The sequence below is a fragment of the Euprymna scolopes genome, chromosome 32 (assembly GCF_053919585.1).
Source record: "Euprymna scolopes isolate OS-2025 chromosome 32, ASM5391958v1, whole genome shotgun sequence".
In the NCBI taxonomy this organism is placed as follows: Eukaryota; Metazoa; Mollusca; class Cephalopoda; order Sepiida; family Sepiolidae; genus Euprymna; species Euprymna scolopes.
The window spans coordinates 19,357,806-19,384,108 of record NC_136513.1 but is presented as its reverse complement, the minus strand read 5'-3'; the positions used below and the strand labels follow the sequence as shown (position 1 = coordinate 19,384,108).

General features: G+C 34.9%; 1 protein-coding gene across 1 annotated transcript in view; it reads right to left on the bottom strand.

Annotated features, from left to right (window-relative positions):
• Positions 1-26,303, bottom strand: part of LOC145256230 (protein MEMO1-like) — a 94,568-nt gene that overhangs the window by 24,463 nt on the left and 43,802 nt on the right. The window contains exons 2-3 of the mRNA XM_080114873.1: positions 15,346-15,427; positions 6,789-6,857 (exon numbers count right to left, since the gene is read on the bottom strand). Of these exons, the coding sequence (XP_079970999.1) occupies positions 6,789-6,857; positions 15,346-15,427 (151 nt within the window). The remainder of the gene's footprint in view (positions 1-6,788; positions 6,858-15,345; positions 15,428-26,303) is intronic.

Below are 26,303 nucleotides of genomic sequence, written 5' to 3'. Positions count from 1 at the left end.
ACAAAGTTTAACAAGGTTTTTTAATATAGATCCACAGAATATTGTGATAAGTGTTTCAGTGTGAACAGGTATGGTATAATAAATTATGGAGTTTATCTATTTTATTTTTACTTTCATCATATTTTGCTTCAGTTTTTATACACCCAAATTTACAACCCTTCCTTTTCATAACCTATCATACTTTCATCAATCAGAGTCCATTTTCTGTAGGCTGTTTTTGAACCCAGTCAACAACGGGTACTTTTGCTAGTATATATATATATATATATATATATATATATATATATGATAGATAGATAGACAAGAACATCTGGTTCAGATAGTGAAGAAGCCCACTATAGACATTAGTAACATGTCACACACAAAAGCGCAACATTGATACGACACCATTGGAGCACAATATAACAGAGAAATGTGTGCAAAACAGGAGACTCAATTGGTTTGGTCACATTGTAAAAACAATGCTTAAAAGAATAGATGCAGTATAGCTTAGGTAGCAGGGTTAATTGGGAGAAGAAAGCCAAGAAATTAGAGGAGGAAGCGACATGGATGGATTCGAGAAAGAGGGATAAATAAAGACCTGGTCAGAGATAGTTTGGGAGTAAATTTTTAAAAGCTGTTCAATGCATGTCAACATGGGAAATGGGTGTCAAACTTTAAATTATCATATTCGGCTTTTGATTCATTCACCAAATGACCAGAACTCCAAGCTAGTTTGAAACGCAAAATATTTTATAGTAACTGACTTGTTTTTTATGCGTTTCAGATATAAATATATATAAATTAAGTATGTCACTGACTGAGGAAGCATTAGAAGGAGGAAGTGTTAACGTTGGGACGATTAATCAGAATCGGAAAGAGAAAAATCAAGACTTTTGGAGGAATCAGAAAAATTTGTGCCAATTTTCCGATACCAAAAATGATTCCTTTAATTATCTTTTTTTTTTTTTTTTTTTTTAATTATTTGATCTTATTTAAAAGAAAACTTCCCACTGTTAATAGTAATAATTAAATAACTATTCGTTGATTTTAAACAACCAGTAAGACTAGAATATATAGATAAGACCCCCGCAAGTGTGTTTATGTTTGAGAAAATATATACACATTTAACATATGTTTCTATGGTAATCAGGAAAAATAACAACATAGATAAATATTTAGAGATTTAAAAAGAATCGGAATCAGTAATTGTATCAGAATCGGGAATTTAGTATGGAATTGGTAATTGTATTAGAATTGGAATAAAAATATTAAAATCGTCTCATCACTAGAAATGATAATTAACAGATTTGAAAGAAGAGATAGGTTAATTTGGAAGGTGTCTAAAAGCCACCCAACATATGCCAGCCCATGAAACAGACATTAAACCAGATGACTGAGGAAGCATTAAAAGGAGGAAATGATAAAGACGGATTTGAAAGATAAATAAACACCTTGCCAGAGATAGCTTACTTTGGGAGGCGTCTAAAAGCCATCCAACACATACCAGCATATGAAACACATTAAATGAAATATGATGATGTAACCTTCATGTCAAAATTGAAGCTTTAATCTTTATACGTTGCTAATAAATCAGATTAAACAAATACTCTTAATAGTCGAAACACTTGTGATGTCTAGGATTAAAGTCTTAGTCAGTAGTAAATACAAATAACCAGGTTATTTAAACTGCATGATCGTGTCCGTAGATAAAACGTCCAACTCCAACTTTTGAAAATACAAAAGGTCTGACTGACCTAAGAAATCATCTATTATATATAAAGTTACTTTTCTACATTTTTGAGATGAGGATTGATAGCATGTATTTGAATTCTTCAGACTACTATTCTCATCTTGAGTGTCATTTTCATAACATTTCGGTCGATGTGGCTGAAACCACCATCAATAATTTTCCCCACTCCTTATCTGTGCCTAAATCAAAATGTAGATTCCATGAACAAAGCTTCTTTCTTAGAACTGCACGCCTGTGGAACTCTGTTCCGCTTGCCTGTTTCCCTCCCAACTTCAACCTGGATGTCTTCAAGTCCAACACAAACAAATTCCTGATGAACTCCCCCCCCAAGTAATAACACCTTATCAATTCTCCAATACTATTGCTACACTATCCCATTGATTACTACACACACAATAACCCTTATCCCCGAGTGGCCATTGGGCCTTGATAAGTGGCGAACTCCATGTAAAAAAAAAATGTCGCCTCCAATCTTCTTAAGGCATATCTTGTCAAACTCTGGAATCTGCACAGAATTTTGAACAGAACATTTTATTTAATCTGTGGATTTAGCATGTTCTTGTTCCACCAGTCACGACAGGGTAGAACTGCAATTATATTTTCAGTTTTCTACACTGAGGATTAAACCTTCAACCTTCAGAAGACCAACTTTTACAACTGAATTTTTGATGTGATGCCTGCATTCAGTCTCAAGAGACAATGGATATCTCTAATGTAACTGTGAGAATGTAACTGTGAGGCAAAGGTTGCACAATCCAAGACCACACCTCTCCTGAATTGGCACTACTAGAATCCAGTGGCAAGGAAAAGTGCTAGACAACTGGAAACAATTTAGAGATAAACAAGAATTTTATCAAGTACTTTATCCACTATCCCACGGGTCCTTGCAGACAAAGTTAGATTTTCAAAGTCAGACCTAAATAACAATGAATCTGACAAATTGATACTCAATCTAAACTAGGCTTTATATTTTCCATGATATTTGCCTTATTATACTTTAGTTTGCTTCAGTTTCTTTTTGAGAATAATTAAGCCAGCTAGGAAATTACAATAGTGGAACAAGTTTTCATTTATGACAAACAAAACCAGCAGCTTATGAAATACATTAATTGGCTGCATTTATTACCACTGCGCAAAATTACAAATGGCTACTAAAAATTAAAAAGCATTGCTCCTAAAAATTTTTGGTTGAACTTATGACAACTATCCATTACTCCTAGAAAACATTACTCTTCAGCAGTAGCAATCTTTGTTCTCGACATGACACCACCTTTTAGGAAAAAAAGTATCAGGAATAAGGTTTGGATTTTTATAAGAATCAGATGGAATAATATGGGTGTGGATGAACTTATAGAAACAAGGGAATGACATGGCGATTGATTTGGTAGAACCTATCTAACCGCCTGTCTGGCCAAAGTAGAGTCATATGACCATTCATGTAATCAGGCCATGAACTACTCAGCCAGTTTCTCAGTAATGAAGACTTATGTGATTTTATCAAATTTTGGAACTTTTACACATTCATGAAAATGGAACCAAAAAAGAAATAAAAATAAAATAAGTAAAAACGTAAGTAAATAAAGTAAACAAGTAAGTATACAAACAAGTGGAGCATGCATGGTTTCCCGTGAACGAGGCATAAAAAAATATGATTAAGTTCAGCATTTGCCCCCCCCCCCTCCCCATTTAGTCCAAAAAGTCCCCAGTGAAAATGAACAAACAGTGCAGTTTTAGGCCTTAATATATGTAAATTGGAGTTCTGCATCATGCAAAAAAAAAATAAAAAAAAATATGACAGTCCATTTGTCCCCCCCCCCCTCCCATAAGTCCCCAAGGCCGTAACATATTTAAATTTGAGTTCAGCACCATGCAAAACTGCTAAATAGACATACACAAAAATATTTGGACAAATATGGTAAAATAGTCTCAAAGATGGAGTGTCAATCTATGCCCCCCCCCACCAAACTTTCATGAAAAACACTCGTCTAGCCAAAACCACTATCAATAATTTCCCACACTCTTTATCTGTACCTAAACTTAAATGTAGATTCCATGAAAGAAGCTTCTTTCTTAGAACTGTATGCCTGTGGAACTCTCTTCCATTTGCCTGCTTGTCAGCAGACAAACAACAAACAAACAAACAAGTATACAAACAAACAAGCAAACAAACATAAATAAACAAACACGTAGGCAAACAAATGAGTAAATAAACAAATGAATAAGTAAATAAATAAAACACTGACGTAGTTGATATGATCGCAGGTTTTTTCGATATTCATGCAGAACCTCTGGACCAAAAATGGTAAAAGTTCTTGTTTTCTTCACTCACAGTGAATATTCAAAGTTAGGTCTTTTTTCACAAGGTTCAGATGGGAGAAGCAACTAGTTTGGGTATACAAGAAAGTTTGGGAGACCATCTAAATTTATATAAAATCCATATTGAAATAAATTTTAGGAAGTAAAAGTTAAATAGTGAAAGGTGAAACAGTTTCACACAATGATCAGATATCTATCTATATATATCTATGAAAGTGTGAGTATGTGTGTGAGTGTGTGCGTGTACATTTCCCTACCAAATAACTCAATTTTTGGTCTACAGACTCGAAATTTGACATAAGGGGTATTGAGATTTGGGAAAATCTTTGTAATCGGTTTTCAGACAGAAATTTGACTGTTAGGCAGTCAAAATTTGACAATTTAACCTTTGAGAACTCTACCAAACTCCTCTGCCAATTTTGGGTCTAAACACTTAAAATTTTAGATATAGGTTACTTCAACATGGATCTAACTTTATAATTTGATTTGAGAACAAAATAATAAATGTTAAGGGTCATAATTGGGATCAAAGTTTTTAAAAAATTGACCTCTGCGGTTTCTACTAAATTACTCAGCCAATTTTTTGGTCTAAACATTTGAAATTTTACATAGTGTATTCAGACATCGGGCGAGTTTATAAATGTTTTTTTCTGAAAATTTGGCTTCCAAGAGGTCAAAGTTCAAAAGCTTTGACCTTTGCGGTCTCTCGCAAACCATTTAGCCAATTTTGGGTCTAAACATTTAAATTTTACAAAGGGTATTCAGACATGCAGCAAGCTTTTTAATCAGTTTTTGGGCAAAAATTTCGCTGCCAAGAGGTCAAAGTTTACAGGGTTGACCTTTGCATATTCTACCAAACTCCTCTGCCAATTTTGGGTTTAAACACTTGAAATTTTAGATGTAGGTTACTTGGACACGGGTTAAACATTATAATTTAATTTGAGCCTAAAACAAATGTTAAGGGGTCAAAATTAGGGTCAAAGTTAAAAAAAAATTGACGTCTGGTCTCTACCAACTGTTCTCTATGGTAGTTAAGGAAACCTATTATATCGAAAGTCATTACTGTACATATTCACTTTTTAATATATACATATGCACATAAAGTTATGAACAGTACATAGGGTCCGAGCAAAGCCGGATTGAACTGCTAGTTTATAATAAAAGTGAACTTCAAAAATTATTTTCATCAATTTTAACTAATAAATTTTGAATGATTTTATTTTAGATCCTTCTGAGTCTTTCTCCTCCAATCTTGAGCACGTGGTGCAATGGAGAAAAGGTAGTGGGTTAATTTTAATGCATCTAAAACCAAGCTTCTCTCTTTCCATCAGCAATGTACTGACCTCTAAAAGTTGCAGAGCAGCGCTAAGGGCCTCAAACGATTGGATTTTTTATGGACTGTTCTTTTATGAGTCTTTAGTTGGTTAAAATTGTTCTTAAGGGATCAAAATTGAAAAAAATCGTTAAGCATTTTGTACATTCATCTTAGTTTATTTTTAATTGGTTTATATGTGTGTCACATCAGTATAGTGGTAATGTGACCAGTTTTGAATGCTACAGTTTTGGTTCTAACTGATGGCACCTAAATACCTTCTTTTTTTTTTTACTTTTGAAATCATGACTATAATAATACATACAAAATCTGGACAAATTAAAATATCATATTTAATATATATATTATATATATATATATAAATTCTCGTATTTTGGATTCAATCAGTTCGTTGTTTACTACGTCACGGACCGCATTTAATTCTTGGCCGCCATCTTGATTACTGATCTGAACTACGCCGCCATCTTGGTTACTGATCTGAACTACGCTGCTATCTTTGTTCAACACAATATCTCAGAACTTAAGAGGTTAACTATGCCACAGACCGCATTTGATTCTTGGTCGCCATCTTGGTTACTGATCTGAACTACGCCGCCATCTTTGTTCAACACAAAGTCTCAAAACTTAATAGTTCTATTACCAAAACGTTCATGCTTAACTGATAGAATAAAATAATGCATAATATTTTATTAAACTTGATTTTACAATAAAGAATTGTAGGGGGCATTTTGTTATGCATATTCTAAGAGCACTATACAGTTATATTGGTCAAAGAAATAGAAATTCTGACCTAACTATATTTAAGATTAATCGAATATCTATAAAAATGAAAAGTGCAATAGCATATAAGAAAATTAAAATCCTATTTATAAATTGCAATAAATAAATCCATCCGAATGCATTTCATTTTCTTTCTAAATGGGTCAACTCTTGTAATCTATTCTTAATGCTTAAAAAAATTACAGCGACTCATTCCAAATTAGGAAAGCATTTAAAAATGTTTAATACAAAGTCATTTAAACAGGTTTACAATTTTTAGAATTAAAAAATTGACTTCCAAAATAACATATCACTATCTCTGGACAGGTCTTTATTTATCCTCTTTCTCAAGTCAGTTCTTCTCACTGAAAGCTTTGGAAACTATTAAATCCAATTTTATAAACAGCTTTACATTATTCATAGTGAGTAAATTAATAATTTAACGAACAGATGATACTATAACAAAAAAATTTAACTTGAATTCAATAAAAAAAAAAATGTTAAAACATACAAAAAATGTGTGTGTGTGTGTGTGTGGTTCACCAGTGATTCAAGTTTTTGGTCGTGAAAACTCAAATATAATAGATATGTAGGAAAAAAAAAACATTTAAGAGGAAATAATGATTAATTTTAATGAGATTGACTTACATCCTCTGTGGGTCAACTTGGCGGTAGGCATGGGCTGAACAGGCACCGCAATAAATATATCCAGCATGACTATAAAAAAAAAAAAAAAAAAAAAAACAATTAAAAAACAAATACATAAGAAATAAAACCTTGATATATTAAAAAAACAATAAAAAATTACTCCTAAAAAAAAAAAAAAAACTGCAGGTTACATAGGGCTGTGAAGTGTAGTTCAAACATTTGGATTGGATTTTGCTTGGAGATCTACTGCTCTTTTGAAAACTGATGTGGGCAGATATCTAAACTACACACACACACACACACACACACACACACACACACACACACTAGGTTAAGAATGTATTTGTAGGATAAACTTCAGAGAATATCCACTGGATTTATATAATCGTACTTGATTATACACACACACACACAATTTGGAATATCTTTAACCTATACATTTCTACATTATCATCAACTTTCATAATTTGTACTTTTCAATTTATGTGCAGATCAGCAAAATTTATAGCCTGCATATGAATATCATTTTCTAACTACTTTCCTCTGATGATAAGAGCCATGCTTTGAAACTTTGTGGAATAAGGAAAATTTTTTAAAAGTTTCCACTTGTATTCTTTGTTGAATGATAAATTTGTTGTAAATTCTAATTTACAGAGTTTAAATTAAATTTATATATATATATATATATATATATATATATATATATATTTGTCTGTCTGGGACCAAAGGTACTTAAGCTTTTAGGCATTTTTATTCTCATAAAATTTATACGCTAATTAACATATCACAGAATAGATCTGATAATATCATTAAATTTACTTATTCAAACACTATCATGTTTGAATATATGGTTAAGTGTCAGTTTTAGTCATTTAGAACTGCTTTAAAGTTTCACCACCCACTCATTTTCCGAACAAATTTAAAATAATTATTACAGTTTATAGATCTCTATCTCAGCTATATTGTGAAAAAATAATTTTTTGTTTTTTCAATTTTCGTTCAGTAAAACAAAAGTTATGAATTTTTTGGTGTTCAAAATCGTGAAAATATGGAAGGAGGTGAGCGACGCTTTTTATGACTGGTTTCCATAGCAACCACGTCGCTTCAGCAACTACTGTAGCTACTAATTCATGGCTGTTGCGAAAAGAGAAGTAACAGTGACAAGAAACAGAGAATGAAAGCATGAAAGAGAGATAATTGGAGGGGGGGGATTATTGAAAGCAGACAAGTGCCGTACATTGTTATTACATATTTATGGGGGTAAAAAAAATAAGACTGAAATTAAACAAAGAACAAGTGAATTTATTGGAAGCCTGGAAAAATGGATTACAATAGAAACATGCAAGCATAAGAAGTAATATGGTTAAGCTTAAACATGGAAAAGTAAAGAACTAGTTAAAACTGGAAAAGAAAAGGGCAAGATATTCTAGTAAAAAATATAATAAATTTGTAACTTAAAATATTGCAGCATTAAGAATTTTTTCTTTTGAATTCAATTTATAACATTATATAATCAATTCTTAATGCTGCAATATTTTAAGTTATAAATTTATTATATTTTTTACTAGAATATCTTGTGCTTCAATTTTCCCCAACGAAAACCCAAATATAAAGTTTCGCATGGGTTCGAATACCCTATATATTAAGTTTCATGTCTGTAAACCAAAAACTGACAAAAGTTTGGTAGGCAAAACTTTTTCAACAAATATATATACGAATACATAAATATATATAGAGAAAGGTTTGCGTTTACTATAACTTTTTTTACGCAAATATTACGCAAGTATAAATCATGTAGAATATCTGCATGAATATAATTACACATAATACTTAACTAAAAAATGATCATCCCATAAGAATACCGAAGAAAAAAAATAATACAGAATTAAAATGAATGTTTAAAAGAATATGCAAATTAGCTAGATCTTTTGCAGATGAATTCAATTCCATGACCCATATATAACAAAATTGTATTTTCTTTTTAAATGAATAAAAAAATGGGTTTTTAATATGAATATCAATACACACACAAAAACCTACAATATATATATATATATATACACACACACACACACACACATTAGCAGGGAGAACCCAATGTTATCCAGGATTTAATGATCCTCCCATACTTTTGTCATTGAAACTGGTGAAATCACTTTTTTTTAATCAAATCGATTGATTGCCTGCTCTAGTTAGGGACCTACCCGCTGCAGTTTTACAAGGAGGAGGCTTCACATGCCTCCCTGCAGTGACAGTCCACAATACATTGTAGTCTACAATTACACTGTAGAGAATCTTGATTTTATAAAATAAAATGTGTAAATGTTTACTTTAACTACAACAGAACACCTATGAATAAAATTTGTTTTTTTTTTTTTTAAAGGTTTTCGAGGTTGCTGACGACAAATCTGACATTCAAACCTGTCGAAAATTTACCGTTTACATGGTATTACCCCTGAACCCTCGCACTATTTTGAGTCATATCACCGTATACGTTAATGCTACACAGGAGCAGTTCTTATTTAAATGTAGTGCATGCGCGTAGTCACGTGACCTTTCACAAGGCGCATGGATACATGGCAGACATTTTAAATGACAGGAATTATTTTTCATAAAATAAAAAAAAAAATAGTTTTCATCTCATTAGTAATTAGATGAAATACTTTAAATTTAAAGATAGTTTTCACCCCATTTAATAGTAAAAATAATGCCAGTAAGTTTTCACAAACGGTTCACAAAAACTTTTTTTAAGGGGGTTATTCAATTATAGAACTTGTACGGATTTTAACAGACGCTTCTGCAGTTTTATTTACAGTTTTTCCGTAAGAAACCCGGGATATGGCATTAATCCATTCTGGGGTTGGAATCATAAGGTGAAACCGTATGGCGGGGCCTAAGCAAAATTTTATACAGTACATTAAAAATTAGTAACAAAATACAACACAGTATATAATACACATGTATATAATCAAATAACATTATAAATAAAATCGTTTGTTTAAATTGTTTGATATTTTGCATAAGAATAAACAATTATAAGCATTGTTAATTATTCATTTTTTTTTTTTTTTTTTTTGCGATAGGTATGCTATGAAAATTTAATAAACTCAATAGCACACCACCATGTAAAAAGCTTGGGAACCACTGTACTTACCCAAAAACTCCTTTATTTTTTCAATGTGACCAAAACATCAGTCTCCCATTTTACATGCATCTCCCTATACCGCCAACATTACATCTTCCAGAGTTTAGCAGATCTAAGCCTGCCTTTTAATACATTACACATCAAATGTATTATCCTCATATTTCCCTCCATGCAATACATGACCTCAATCCTCACTGTATGAATTCTTTTTTTCGGGGGGGGGGGGGGATGTCTACTTTTTTTTTTTCATGTCTGTATATCCATACATAGTAATTAAGGAAGGACCTACTTAATGCGTTATTTTGTTGAGGATACATCTACAGCCAAAGTACTTCCTAATACACTGTCCTCTTAACATTTCTAATGGTTTTGTGTTTGAATTTATCAAGTGGTTCGACAATTAGTCTATTTATATAGAGAAATAAGAGGACGTTAACGACTGCCCATTTCGTATAATGAAGGCTTAGTCAGCTCTGACTAATTACCAAAAAGAAAACATAAAACCAACATAATTCTGTTTATTTCTCCCGTAACAACTTTAATGCTGTCGATGTGCACACATGAAATCAAAAGAATCTAATTAATCCCAACTCGAAGTAGTAGTAGTAGTAACACAGCTTTATATATGTAAACCAAAAACTTTTTTTTTTCCAAGTTAGGTTCTTATTTAGAATTCAATTTAACAGACTGGAAAAAAAAAGAAAAAAAAAAAAGAAAAAGAAAATGCAGAAAAATCTATATGATATAGGTCCCACACTATCAGTCAAGCTCCAACCACTGCTCCATTGCCATAATGTTGCATTTTTTTTTCAAATAGGCATCACCACTTATCAAGGCCAAGAGGCCACTCGAGGATAAGGGTTACAGACTGTACAGTAGAAATTGGACAATATAGTACTCGTTAATTTAAATTCGGTAAATTTGTTAACTTATATCGAACGGTTCATCAAAAAACTTGTTTACGTTAGACTTGAAGACAACCATTGTGTTTTACAAGTACTTTAATGGAGTATGCCCCAATGAACTCGTAGCACTTATGCTACTCCTTTGGCATAAATTTTTCAGATTCCCAATTCAGATTAATCGTCTCAACACTAGTATCAATAAAAAAGTCGAATTACAGGACAGCGTTCTGCAAGTCCGGGAGGATCACAGCGAAGGTGTGTACAAGATGAACATCCAGGAATCACGATATGAATAACAATTTGTCAACTTGAATGTTTTTTGCGATGATCATGACAACTTGGTTGCTGCATAAATGACACAAGGTTAGCAAACAACAATATCACATATGGTGTCATGGCAAAACCCGTTCCTTTGAATTGCTAACTTTTTTTTTTTTTTTTTTTAATTTTTGGGGCATTATTGAGACTACTATTCTCATCTTTAACATTATTTTCACAGCAATCTAATCATAGTATTGTGCAAGGACCCATAGCATAACATAGAAAAGTACTTGGTAAAATTCACTAGTAAGTTACACTTTTGGAGGTTGAAGGTTCAATCCTGAATGTAGGCGCTTCCCAGTTATGGCTGACAGAAAGAGAGCATACTAACCTAGTGGATTAAATAAAGGGTTCCATTCAAAACTGCATGCAGATTCCCCAAATTCAACTAGCATTGATTTTTTTCTTGTTAGATAATTGTTATTTTATCAACTTGCATGAAAAGAGTTATGTAAAAGATGCTTAAAACCGTTTGAATTATGCAAATACCATCAGTAGTTCAAAAGTTATGGGAATTTTAAGTACCAAAATTTAGGCTTTTCTGTGGACATTTTTCTTTAGAAAAAGTGGGCTAAATTACGGACCTCAACATTTCAAGAAATTTGGTAATTTTGCCACCATTTATTTATTTTTCAAGCTATTCTCATGAAACTTGGCACTCCTATAAAGTATGTGCTCTTTCTGATTATGCAATCAAATCTGATGTATCTCTTTACCATAAGCCATGATGTACAAATTTCAATTTTTTTAAAACTGGTACATGGTGTCATACAGTGGGTGTCTATTTATGAACAAAACTAAGTATTATAGTCGTATTTAAATATAGTTTTATTGAGAATAGGCATTTTCCTGCCTCCTCACCAAAGGAGACCTTAATCTGGGTGTAGCCATTGAATGCCTAAAGAGCATTCATGGCTGGTATTTACTACTCCCCTCAAAGAAAAAAAAAAATTGAGTAGGTATGAATTAATCTCAGAAATAAATCAAAGAAAATTTTTCATATAGATTTTAGATTTCTGTAAAAAGATGGAAATTCCCACAGTCGATCAGAACTTATGCATTTTGGGACCAGTCCAATTTTCAATTTTGTAAATCCTCTCTATCTGGCCCAAAATATACGCCTATTTTCTGAGATGCAACCATAAATCATACTCTACATGAATCCTCGATGTAACTTTCACAGTACCAGGATATCAGGAATCCTGATAAGCAACAACTATATATTCACTAGTTGATGATAATTTTTGTCATTTCTATTCTGTTGTTTTACTGAAAATTAAATTATGTAAACAAAGAAATAAAACGGTAATTTTTCACCTTTTACATGTAAAATGTAATTTTTTTTACCTTTTAACATTTAAAATGATTACTTCTATAGGTTTTAAGGTATGTTGAAAACGAATATCACATTTAAATTTCAGCAAATAAGTAGTTTTCCAGATATTACCATCTTGGTATGCACAAGTGCACAAACGCAACCCCGAGAAACTACGCACAAACGCGCATACCAAGATGGCCACCAGCAATAACAAAATGACATTGCTTAATATCTGGAAAGCTACTAATTTGTGGAAAATTTAAATGCGATATTTGTTTTCAGCATACCCGAAAACCTTAAAAGGTAGTAATTTTAAAGAAAAATGTTAAGGTGGAAACAAGGTAAAAATTTACAAAATTCTTTATTGAACCACCTAATTTATTATTATTATTATTTAGACATCCTTAGTTAAAAAAAAGAAAGAAAAGAAATGGGTTTGTTTTACACATTCGAAAAAATGGTCTTGACAATGAGTTAAAAATAAATTCAAGTTTCACAATATCTTTTTTATTTAATCGTTAGGTGAAAGTACAGAATAGTTAACAAAAAACACCCTTCCTTCCCCATGTTAAGAATGGGTTTCTAAATAATAATGTTATTATTTCAGCATGGTAGCATAAGTGCACAAATACCTTTTATTTGTTATATTTTTGTTGTTTTTTAACTCTTTTAGTGCGTGTACTAAAAGAGTTAAAAACAACAAAATAGTGGCAGTCTACAATACATTGTAGTCTACATGGCAATGTAGAGCACAAACTGGATTTTATCAAATTAGTTTTATATATAACTAGCGGGGGAGGGGGGAGTACCCGGTGTTGCCCGGGTGTTTGAAGGTGTGTGTGTGTTAAAAAGAGGTGTAAAAGAAAAAAAAAAGTTTTGGTTGGAAGGTAGGATTGAACCCAGAAGCCTTGATGTGAAGGTGGAAACGAAAGGGAAAAAAAGCCAGACACCTAACCATCTCGACCACGAGGGAGAGGAACTGATAAGGGCGTTATATGAAGGTTTATGAAGCGAAATAAACAGGTGTGAGGAAGTGGCGTGGTGTCTGACCTAGTTTTGCACTGCAAGCCAGATCATTCGCTTACGCTTTTCGAAGACGCGACAAGCTGATAAAATTCGGGCTAATTAAATACACACGCGACCCTCGTAGTTAAGTCGTAGTTATTATGATTTAGATGCGATATAAAAAGTTTTAAGTATGAGCGAGCCTACCCAGAAGGCCTAGGAAAAAAGCCTTTCGCAGGCATACACAAAAAGCGAACATACATACATACATATATACATTTTGGCTTTTATATATATAGATGGCTTGAAGTAAATTTTTAAATGCAAAAGTCAAGTATCATGGTTCAATTGTGCTCTAAACAGAAACATTCATTTTAGATGCATTCCTGTCTTATCAATGAACCTACTCTTGATTTTATATACTGTGGTTTTCTGCTTGTGTGGTAATAAAACTTCTGAAATGCACTTTATGTTAGGCTATGTAAGGTGTTAATTTTGGTAAAAATCGGATTTTCATCTTTAATTGAATATTGTTTTGACTATTAACCAATCTCAGATGTCAATGTGGGCGATATATCTGTCAGTCTGTCTACATATTTACAAACTATCTCTTCCGACAACATCTCATCTGTGAGATAGAGATTGCAGGGAAGAGAAAAGGACATCTCCTACGAGGCTACAAAGTCTATTTTGCCTTGATAGAGTTCAAAATAGACTTCGTAGCCTCGTAGGAGATGTCCTTTTCTCTTCCCTGCAACCTCTCACAGAAGAGATGTTGCAAGTTTGTCTCTGCTGTATGACTATTTTCATGGAAAGTGTTCGACTGAGCTGCAGTCTATGGTCCCCCCCCCTCGCCAAACTTTCACAAGAAACACTCTTCTAGCTGAAGATTCCATGAACAAAGCTTCTTTCTTAGAACTGCATGCCTGTGGAATTGTTTTCCGTTTGTCTTCAAGTCTAACGTAAACAAGTTCTTGAGCCATTCCACTTGTTATTCCACAAATTTACCGAATTTCCATTACTAAGGATTACTATATTGTCCAATTTCTACTGTATACTCTTAACCCTTGTCCTAGAGTGGCACCTTGGCCTTGATAAGTGGTGAGGCCTATATAAAAAAAAAAACAAAGAAAAAATAACAAAAAAAAAATAAAGAAAAAATAACAAAAAAAACAAAAAACAAAAAAAACAAAAAACAAAACAACAATCATAATGCAACGCTTGGAGCCTCAAATGATTTGATTTTTTTATGGACTGCCCTTTTATAGACCTTTCGCTGGTTAAAATAAATTTTAAGGAGTCAAATAATAAGTCAAAATTAAAAAAAAAAACCATACATCTTGTACATTCATCTTAGTTTATTTTTAATCAGTTCATATGCATGTCACGTTGGTACAGTGGTAACGTTACCAGCTTTGAATGCTACAGTTTTGCTTTCGGTTTCAATAGCCCCCACCATCCACCCTCTCGCTAGCTTTCTATAAAAGGAGTCAATAAGGAGAAGGAAACTCTTCAGAGAAATTAAAATTTTTGTGAAATTTTAACAATAGATATTATTAGACATCAATTAATTAATATTCCCCATTCTTTGAAATATTTTAATGGGTTTTTAGGGCAGGAAGCATGCTATAGGTACAATCTCACATTGAAAATTGAAATATTTCAGATTTGCATTGAATTTAATCCATAGCAAGATTCCTTGAATTTCAATTTCTTTAGTTCTTGAACTTAATGCTTTAATTTCAAACATTTTTCTATGAATAAGTTCATGAATTTTGATCAAAATTGGAATAAGTAAATGTAGAAATGCTTTTTTTTTTCTTTTTTTTTTTTAAGATAAAACAAAGAAAACTGATTACTTACGGTGCAATAATAGCACGGGCTGGAGAATGGACAGCTTTAGCCTTTGATAACCATTGAGAAAGTTGGTTATTTAAATCATCAGCTGCAGAAAAGAAAAAAGAAAATAGCGAGAAAAAGAAAAAAGGATTTAAAAAGGCAGACACAAAGTTGATAGTATAAAATATTTCCATCATTTAGTGATGAAAATATTTTACACTAAAAACTTGGTTTCAGCAAAATTGTTGAATGTCAATTTAGAAATCTGATAGAATTTGATTCAATAAAAATTGTCAACATTCGTTTCGATTACAAAATGTTGAAAAAATGTAAATGAAATTCAAATGTCAGATGAACATTTATTAAAATATTTTATTTCTTCATGCAAAACTGTAAGGTGAGGGGAGGCAAAGACATAAGGTGGGGATAGACAAAGTCACAAGGTTGGGTGGAGGAGGAAAATACACAAGGTTGGGGGTGATACACACGATTGGGGGGGGGGAAATAAAAATACACAAGATTGCGGGAGGGGACGAAAATACAAAAGGTTTTTTTTGGGGGAGGCAACTACAAAAGGTTTTTTTTGGGGGAAGGCAACTACAAAAGGTTTGGGGAGGCCAACTACAAAAGGTTTGAGGGAGGCATCTACAAAAGGTTTGGCGGGGGAGGCATCTACAAAAGGTTTGGCGGGGGAGGCATCTACAAAAGGTTTGGCGGGGGAGGCATCTACAAAAGGTTTGGCGGGGGAGGCATCTACAAAAGGTTTGGCGGGGGAGGCATCTACAAAAGGTTTGGCGGGGGAGGCATCTACAAAAGGTTTGGCGGGGGAGGCATCTACAAAAGGTTTGGCGGGGGAGGCATCTACAAAAGGTTTGGCGGGGGAGGCATCTACAAAAGGTTTGGCGGGGGAGGCATCTACAAAAGGTTTGGCGGGGGAGGCATCTACAAAAGGTTTGGCGGGGGAGGCATCTACAAAAGGTTTGGCGGGGGAGGCATCTACAAAAGGTTTGGCGGGGAGGCATCTACAAAAGGTTTGGCGGGGAGGCATCTACAAAAGGTTTGGCGGGGGAGGCATCTACAAAAGGTTTGGCGGGGAGGCATCTACAAAAGGTTTGGCGGGGAGGCATCTACAAAAGGTTTGGCGGGGAGGCATCTACAAAAGGTTTGGCGGGGAGGCATCTACAAAAGGTTTGGCGGGGAGGCATCTACAAAAGGTTTGGCGGGGAGGCATCTACAAAAGGTTTGGCGGGGAGGCATCTACAAAAGGTTTGGCGGGGAGGCAACTACAAAAGGTTGGGGGGAGGCAACTACAAAAGGTTGGGGGGGGCAACTACAGAAGGTTTGGGGGGGCAACTACAAAAGGTTTGGGGGGAGGCAACTACAAAAGGTTTGAGGGGAGGCAACTACAAAAGGTTTGGGGGGAGGCTACTACAAAAAGTTTGGGGGGGGAGGCAACTACAAAAGGTTTTTCGAAGTGTTTAGTGTTTTATGGGAAAAGGCTTTGCACTTGTACTCATGGAAGTTCTTCATTTTGAGTACAGATTGAGCATCTCTAAGATTGGTTATCTCAACTAGTAGATTTTCATCTTTTGTTTTTTGATCATTTTTTGTTTACTTTTTGTAGATAATGTCTTTTCTATTAGGAAAGGTGATAAATTTCTAATTTTTTTTATTTTCGATTTCAATTAATCGAAAATAAAAAAAATTGGAAATCCAAGAATTGTGGGAAGTTTCTTCGTCTATAGTTGGAACGGTTTTTCTAGTTTTGAATTTTTGTTCTTCATCTGAGCTTGAGGTCAGATGAAGAGGAATGGTTTCTTTTAAGAGTTTTGAGGGGGATGCATTTGTTTTTATCAGCCATGGATTTTGGGATTTAATTTTCATCAACCACGCTCCCTAACCACCTCGGAGTCCAAAATTGGGGCATAGTAAGGGGGAAACCCATTCGCCTTGACCATGTTGGGGCTACGTGGAGGATATACTCTTTTGGTAAAGAGTTCTCAAGCACAATATTTTCTGTTCAATATGTCCTCAAAAATACATTTGCTCAAATAGAGTGTTGAGTTCTGGTCTTTCCAATTGATTGACCCTTGCCACTGCCTTCTAGCACTTACTTGGTTTGCCTATTTTTTGTAGTGGGGAAGAAAAAAAAAAGATGGGAACACCTTAAAGTTTCGTTCTTCGTTGTGGTAGTTGGTACTTTGGGTGTAAGTGCTAGGACTTGGCGTGACTGGCCGTTTGGTCGGATCGGGCCTCTCCGACCACCCGTCTAGCCGAAGTAAGGGCCGAAGTAATATGTTGCAGTGCCTAGACTTTTATGCACCCAGGTTTAGGGTAGGTCAATCACCAGAATCATGTCCTTAGGCATTACGGTTAGCAACCCACGGCTAACTGGTTGCCCCATTGAGGGATTTTTACCCTTTGCAGAGGGGCAGTCGGCTTATTCTACCAACAGGGCAAAAAAAAAAAGGGGGGGGGGCGACGGGGTTGGTAAGTAAGGAAGGAAAAGGAAAGGAAAGGGGAAGGGGAGGGGGGTTGTTGTTTTTGTTTTTACCGAACATAATTAAGTTTTACAAAAGAGAATAGAAAACGAAAACAGAAAATCGATGTACGCGCATTTCGCCTCAAGAAGCCAATAGACAGTCTGATCTGGTAGTACCAGATAAGGTTGGGGTGAAGCAAAGACGCAAGGTTGGGGTGAAGCAAAGACGCAAGGTTGGGGTGAAGCAAAGACGCAAGGTTGGGGTGAAGCAAAGACGCAAGGTTGGGGTGAAGCAAAGACACAAGGTGGGGGAAGGCAAAGACACAAGGTGGGGGAAGGCAAAGACACAAGGTGGGGGAAGGCAAAGACACAAGGTGGGGGAAGGCAAAGACACAAGGTGGGGGAAGGCAAAGACACAAGGTGGGGGAAGGCTAAGACACAAGGTGGGGGAAGGCTAAGACACAAGGTGGGGGAAGGCTAAGACACAAGGTGGGGGAAGGCTAAGACACAAGGTGGGGGAAGGCAAAGACACAAGGTGGGGGAAGGCAAAGACACAAGGTGGGGGAAGGCAAAGACACAAGGTGGGGGAAGGCAAAGACACAAGGTGGGGGAAGGCGAAGACACAAGGTGGGGGAAGGCAAAGACACAAGGTGGGGGAAGGCAAAGACACAAGGTGGGGGAAGGCAAAGACACAAGGTGGGGGAAGGCAAAGACAAGTTGGGGGGAAGGTATGGATGCAAAGGGTGGCTTGATTGTTTTCGTTTTACCCCATATTCGGAAGAACAATTTTTTAATAGAATGTGTTCTTAAAAGAAACAAAGAGAAATTAAAAAAACGAATGAAACAAAGAGAAATTAAAAAAACGAATGAAACAAAGAGAAATTAAAAAAACGAATGAAACAAAGAGAAATTAAAAAAACGAATGAAACAAAGAGAAATTAAAAAAACGAATGAAACAAAGAGAAATTAAAAAAAACGAATGAAACAAAGAGAAATTTAAAAAAACGAATGAAACAAAGAGAAATTTAAAAAAACGAATGAAACAAAGAGAAATTAAAAAAACGAATGAAACAAAGAGAAATTAAAAAAACGAATGAAACAAAGAGAAATTAAAAAAACGAATGAAACAAAGAGAAATTAAAAAAACGAATGAAACAAAGAGAAATTAAAAAAACGAAAGAAACAAAGATAAAAAAACGAAAGAAAAAGAGATAAAAAAACGAAAGAAACAAAGAGATAAAAAAACGAAAGAAACAAACAAAAATAAATAAAGAAACAAAGAGAAACAAAGAAAACAAAAGAAACAAAGAGAAATAAAGAAAAAAGAAAAACAGAGAAGAATAAAAAAAAAAACAGAATAAAGCAAAGAAACTAAGTTTGTAGTGTACAATATTTCCATCACTGAAGACAGCAAAATTGTTGAATGTCAATTTAGAAATCTGATAAGATTTGATTCAATAAAAATTGTCAACATTCGTTTCAATTACAATGTTGAAAAAATGTAAATGAAATTCAAATGTCAGATGAACATTCAAATATTTTATTTCTTCATGCAAAAATGTTATATGAAAATAAAATTTTCATATAACTGAGTAATTATATAATATTTCATTTTTTTAACTAATTTATTTTAAGACCAATGATGAAGGGAGGTTCTGTGAAGATTTCTCCATTGCTTATGACCTCACTCAGATTGTTCACGAACCCACCCGTGTGCTCAACAATGACGGCCAGTATGCGAGTCTCCTACACCTTTTTCTCACAACTTGCCCTGAACTATGTTCAGTTTCCGTTCTGTCTCCTCTTGGATTTTCCGACCACTCTGTTGTATCAATTAAGATAAAAATGAAATGTAATAAGTCCTCAGACGTACCTGTCCATTGTACAATATATCGATACACTATGGCTGATTGGGATAGCTTCCGTACATTTATATCGGATCTACCTCTGCGTTCCATGTTTAAAAAGGACGTGTCCTCTATAGTATCAGACCTGACGGAATAGTTAATTGTAGGTATAGACCGTTTCATACCCTCAAAAAAGTTTCAGCAAAAACCTAGCAGCCAGCCATGGTTCTCTCCAGAATGTGCCGCTGCCATTGCGCACAGAAATCACTTTTTCCACTGCTTCCAACGTAATAGATGTATGGAAACTAAAGTCGCTTTCAGGACTGCCAGCAACCATTGTAAGAAAGTAATAAAGAACGCAAAAGAGTTGTATGCTCAGTCCGTCAAGTCCAAAGTAGCTGAGCAGCGGCTTGGTTCCCAACAGTTTTGACAAACAACAAACAAAATCCTGAACCGAAGCGTGTGCTCTATCCTAACTATCATCAAGGTAATCTCGTCAGCATCAGACAAAGCCAAACTCTTTGCCAAGGACTTTGCAGCTAATTCTACCCTTTGCGACCAAGGCCACCAACCCCCAATATTTCCTCCTGTATCAAAAAACATGCTACATGATATACAAATATCTGTACGTGATGTTGCCAAGCTAATCAAAAACCTTGATTCCAGTAAAGCAACTGGCCCTGACGGTATTCCAATTATAGTACTCAAAAAACTTAAACCAGAACTAGCGCCCATACTTACAAAACTGTTTAAACGTTGTCTTAAGGAGAATTGCTTCCCATCACCCTGGAAAATCTCATTAGTATGCCCTGTATTTAAGAATTCAGGTGATCGCTCATCTCCCTCTCAGTACAAGCCAATAAGTCTCCTGTGTGTCATAAGTTGCTGGAATCTGTGTTAAATAGAGAAGTAATCAACCATCTCAGCAAAAATAACCTTCTTAGTGACACACAATATGGTTTCTGTTCTGCTAGATCTACAGCAGATGTGCTTACAGTTATCTCATAGGATTAGCAAATCTCTCAATGGAGGCAACCTTTCTAGAGCAATTGCTCTTGACATATCAAAGGCCTTTGATAGGGTATTGCATAAAAGTTTACTTGTCAAGATCTCCAGCTATGGTATGGCTGGAAATGTCTTCTCAATTATTAAATCATTTCTCTCTAATAGGTTCATAAGAGTAGTAGATGATGGGCAAAAATCAGAAGCTCACAGCATTAATGCTGGAATCCCTCAGGGGTCCATCCTGGGCCCAACTCTTTTCCTGATCTACATTAATGATATTCCAAATCACATCCTTACATCATTCGTAGACATTTTTGCTGATGACACTACCATTTATGGTAGCACATCTAAGACAGTAAACGACCAAGTTCTCTCTGATTCTCTCTCCTCTGATCTTGATCACGTTGTACAATGGGGAAAGGAGTGGCTAGTTACTTTTAATGCACTGGAAAAATGGTCGGATCTATCGATCCAGTAGATATCTCACTGTTGATGCAATTCTCTATCTGTATAAGAGCCAGGTACGTCCAAGGATGGAATACTGCTGCCACATCTGGGCAAGAGCTGCTAGAAAGGACTTGTCCTGCCTTGATAGAGTTCAAAATAGACTTCGTAGCTTCGTAGATGTCCTTTTCTCTTTGCTGCAACCCCTATCTCACAGAAGAGATGTTGCAAGTTTGCTTTATCATTATTTTCATGGAAAGTGTTTGACTGAGCTTCAATCTATGGTCCCCCTTGCCAAACTTTCACAAGAAACACTCTTCTAGCTGAAAACACTATCAATAATTCCCCCCACTCTTTATCTGTCCCTAAACCTAAGCGTAGATTCCATGAACAAAGCTTCTTTCTTAGACCTGCACGCCTGTGGAATTGTCTTCCGTTTTCCTGCTTTGTACACTCTTTAACCCTTATCCTTGAGTGGCCTCTCGGCCTTGAAAAGTGGTGACGCCTATGTTAAAAAAAAAAAAAAAAATTAATGAAACACGTGCTTGAGGACGTATAGATAAAGAAAAAAAAAAAATGTCATGTTTGTTTTCTTAACGCTTCCATTTTGTTATCCATATCTCCCCCCATATGAAAACGCCAGATATCCTTATAAACGTCTTGAAAATCTTACAGTGATCACACACCTAAAAATAAGCTCAAACTAAAGGGTTTTTTTTTGTATACTATCCCATACTACAACACCATACAGAACCTTAATACAACACGAGCCACGGACATTTTATTTACGAGAAAAAAAAAGTTTACTTCTCGAATAATGGATATTTCATTATCCAAAATTAATATCTACACATTAATACGATAGCGTGTGTCCTGCTTACATCTTTTTTTTCCGAGTGACTGTCGTTTAATTGTTATGACCTTCCATTTCCTTTAATAATTAGTTTTTCCAAGAATTCTTGAAAAGTTTTGGTTTCAATTATAACCGAAGGAGCTCAAGTTATATACACTTTTTCTTCATAAGTTTTGGTTTCAGTTTTAATTCAAGCTGATGCACCTAACTCATATGGACATTTTTTTTTTTCTTTTTGAATATATTATATAAGAATTTTTGAATATATTATATAAGAATTTTTAAATATATAAGAATCGATAGAGAATTGACATATATGAAATCTGCATAAATTAAAATATTATTAAGCATATTTTATGACTGGGCTATACCAGGCATCCCTGCTAGTTTAGATAAATACTTTTTCAGTTTTAACAAAAGAACTACAATAATATCAGGGCGTCCCCATTTACGCTAAACATCAGAATTCCAACATCATATGAAAGAGTCCGCTGTGGAATTTCCACTGGTCCCGCTAGTTTCAAATTTATACATCAATAAAATATTTGCATCTTAATGTAGTTTCAAAACAATGTTACATTAAAATTTTATCGAAAAGATGCTTCTAAGAGCCAACCCTCATTAAAACACACCGCCATAACAGCATAAATACACATAAAGGACACTAGTCTTTAGCCGCACCTGAGTCATCACTGGCTTCATTTGTTTCCAAACTTACTATTCCTATTCATTTTAAGATATCAGCACTGACTGACTCACCAACTACAGACATCCAGCCATGTGTAATTCAAACCATATCAATCCCTAGTCTTAAACTATAACATAAAGCAATTAAAATCAGAAATAATTTTCCAGATGTCATTTTAATTACTAGCCCCATATCCCTGGCCACGTTGTTGTTGCGGTGTTAATTTTGTTTATTCTCAGTCTTATTCTCAAATGCACCAAGTTACCTTAGGCAGCTGAAAAAATAGGTTTTCGAATATGTTACCAAGGCAACAGACTTCATATTTATTATCTCCTCAGGAGGGCTAGCTAGATATGAAACAAGGGTTTTTTTTTTTTTTTTTTTTTTTAATGTGAGCGAAAAGGGAGATTGAATGAGAAACATAAAAAATGCTCCAGACAAAAAGGATTTATCCTGAACTAAGGAGAAGAGATATTTTAAACATTTGAAAAAGTCAAGGAGTTTTACAAATTAGGCACAATGGACCTACTAAAAAGTGTTAGGCAGCAAGTGTAAGCAGGAGGATTTGTGATCATCCTCTATGGTTTGTTCAATTCTTAATCAGATACATTTTGACCCATTTGAACAAACATTTTCCTTTCACCATTTGTTCACTTTCATTTCGGAAATCACCATAATACCACATTTGCTCTAAGGACTACCTAACGGTTTCAAAATTTATCTGAAAAAAAAAAAAAAAAAGAAAAAAAGTACAATTGAAATATGAGGAATGTAAAAAAAATAAATCAGCAGCAGCTAAGACCTTCAACTCTTACTCAGAATAAACTGCCTATCATTTAGTTATTTGAACTGAAAACTAGTAAGTCGATCTCTAAATAGGAGTGGCACTTGAGTAAGTGTAAAGTTTGGGAGTGGATGGTGTTCTTGCAAAATAAATACCATTTAGGAAGGGGCCAAAGGAGGCAAACTAAAAGTGAAGAATGAGCATCTTTGAGAATCACAAAAAATTTAAAAAAAATAAAATAAAAAGAGGACAGAACTCAACTAGCGGTGAGATTACTAATTGAACTTGTTTTGGCATTCACCATGAAGTGCTTGAGAATTTGCCACATTCCGAATGAATGCGATGATCCATCTCAGCAGCAGATACAAGAGTTAGCCAATTATGGTCCCAGTGTTGAATCTCAGAGACAAGGGCCCAGGATCAGCCTGGCAGCATGTTTCATTGTTTTGAACCCGGTTTTCAGCTGACCTCTTCAGGGGCTGATTCATCGACTTTATGGATGAAATCACCTGAGTGATGACGAAGAACAGAACGTGACTAATGTAATCAGTTTTTTAAAAATAGTCAACCATATAGGAGCCTATTCGTGACCAGACACACACACACAGACATTCAGCTTTATATTATACTAGCGAGGGGTACCCGGCGTTGCCCGGGTGTTTGTAGGGGTGTGTGGTGTTAAATAAAAAAAAGAAGCCATGGGGGGGGGGGAGGGGGGAGGATCGAAGCCGAAGCCCTGAGGCGAAGTTTGAAAATAAAATCGGCCAGCCAGAATGAGTTAGTGAAAGATGTTTGAAAGTCGTCGAGCGTTACGACGACGATGTAAGCATTGTTATAAGCGAAGTAAGAAAAGAAAACAACGTTTTAATTAAGCGGGGGGGGGGGGGGGGGTAAAACACAAAAAAAAAATAACGTAAGGCAAACGAACGAACGTTACATGAAAAATGGCTTAAATAATACAGGGTTCAATATTTAAATTTAAAAAATTGAAAAACAAAAAAACAAAAAAAAAAACATCTCACACCACGATTCGAACCCAAAACGTTTAGATAATGAACCAAGCCCTTAACTACCTGCGCTAAAGCGGCGTATACAAAGTCTGTTCGGTTTATCAACTATTTAAAGTAAATCAGGTCATGACGTCATCTGTTGTTGACCCTCCCCCCTGTCGAATCTATCTCTCTGTCTCTTCGTCTGCCTTACTCTAAAGACTGGAAAATGGCGTCTGGCTGTTTTTATTTAAAAAAAAAAAAAAAACTTCGATCGTTAATATTTTTTGTAAGCATATTTTTTTTTTTTTTTTTTTTTTTTTACTTCACTTTTTTTTTTTTTACTTTATTTTTCGTTTAACTATTTTGAATGTGGTAATAACTTTGGTAACGTTGCCATAGCGTAGAAGTTCATAGTTTAGCTTTAATTAATTTTTTTTTTTTACCGATAACAACATTTTTAAATTGTAAATTCCGACGGCCATTAGAGGTTGCTGATGTCAAGATCACGTGACATGACTCAGCGGGTTTTAAATACAAGTTGACCCAAAATAAACGGCCGCGTGTATACTTTATGTATAAGAGTTGGCGGCCGTATTTTTGGGGGCAGTTGTAAATCGATTTAAAAATATGTAATATTTGTCACTTTTTTTGCCCATCCCTGCAGAAAATCGATCAGTTGACACACTTCTGATGGTCACTTTGGGCCGATTTTTCGATATTTGTCGTCCGGAAGGTGGGGCTTTCATATGAGACCAAGTTTGTGAATTTTTGTTGTGTCTGTCGAAAGTTTTTAGCAGACATACAAACATACAAACACACATTTTCGCTTTTATATATATATAGACTAGCGAGGGGTACCCGGCGTTGCCCGGGTGTTTGTAGGCGTGTGTGGTGTTAAATAAAAAAGAAACCGAGGGGGGGGATAGGATGGAACCCGAAGCCCTGAGGCGAAGTTTGAAAATAAAATCGGCCAGCCAGAATGAGTTAGTGAAAGATGTTTGAAAGTCATCGAGCGTTACGACGACGATGTAAGCATTGTTATAAGCGAAGTAAGAAAAGAAAACAACGTTTTAATTTAGCGGGGGGGGGGGTAATCAAAACATAAAAAAAAAACACAAAAAATCTAACGTAAGGCAAACGAACACGTGAAAAATAGCTTAAATAAGCCTGTCTCGATATTAAAATTTAAAAAATCGGTGGATACCCGGGTGTCGCTAAGAATAAGTGAAGTAAAAAAAAAAGAAAAAAACCAGGAAAACGAACGTTACGTGAAAAATGGCTCGAATAATACAGAGTTCAATATTTAAATTTAAAAAATTGAGAAAAAAAAAAACAAAAAAACATCTCACACCACGATTCGAACCCAAAACGTTTAGATAATGAACAACCAGGCTAACCAACTGCGCTAAAGCGACGGGGATGAAATGCGTTTGGTTTTTCAACTAGTAAATCAGGTCATGACGTCATCTGACGCATGCGTAGAATCGGGCATCGTTACGAGAAACCCGTTTTTGTTGACCCCCCCCACCCCCCTGTGGAAAATTGTTGGTTTCGGGATGAAAAAGTTAACATTTTTGGCCAATTTTTCGATATTTTTCAAGCGAAGGATGGGGCTTCGATATGATATCGAGTTTGTGAATTTTCGTCGTGTGTGTCGAAAGTTTTTAGCAGACACACAAACATACATACACACACAAACACGTATACATTTTCGCTTTTATATATATATATATATATATATATATATATATATATATATATATATATACACACACACACGCGCGCGCGCGCACAAACTGGCTTTATCGGCTCATTATCGCTTTGCAAAGTTTGATATGTATGAGAAAACCGAACAAAGAAGTATTCTATGGAGAAGACCCCTTCCCT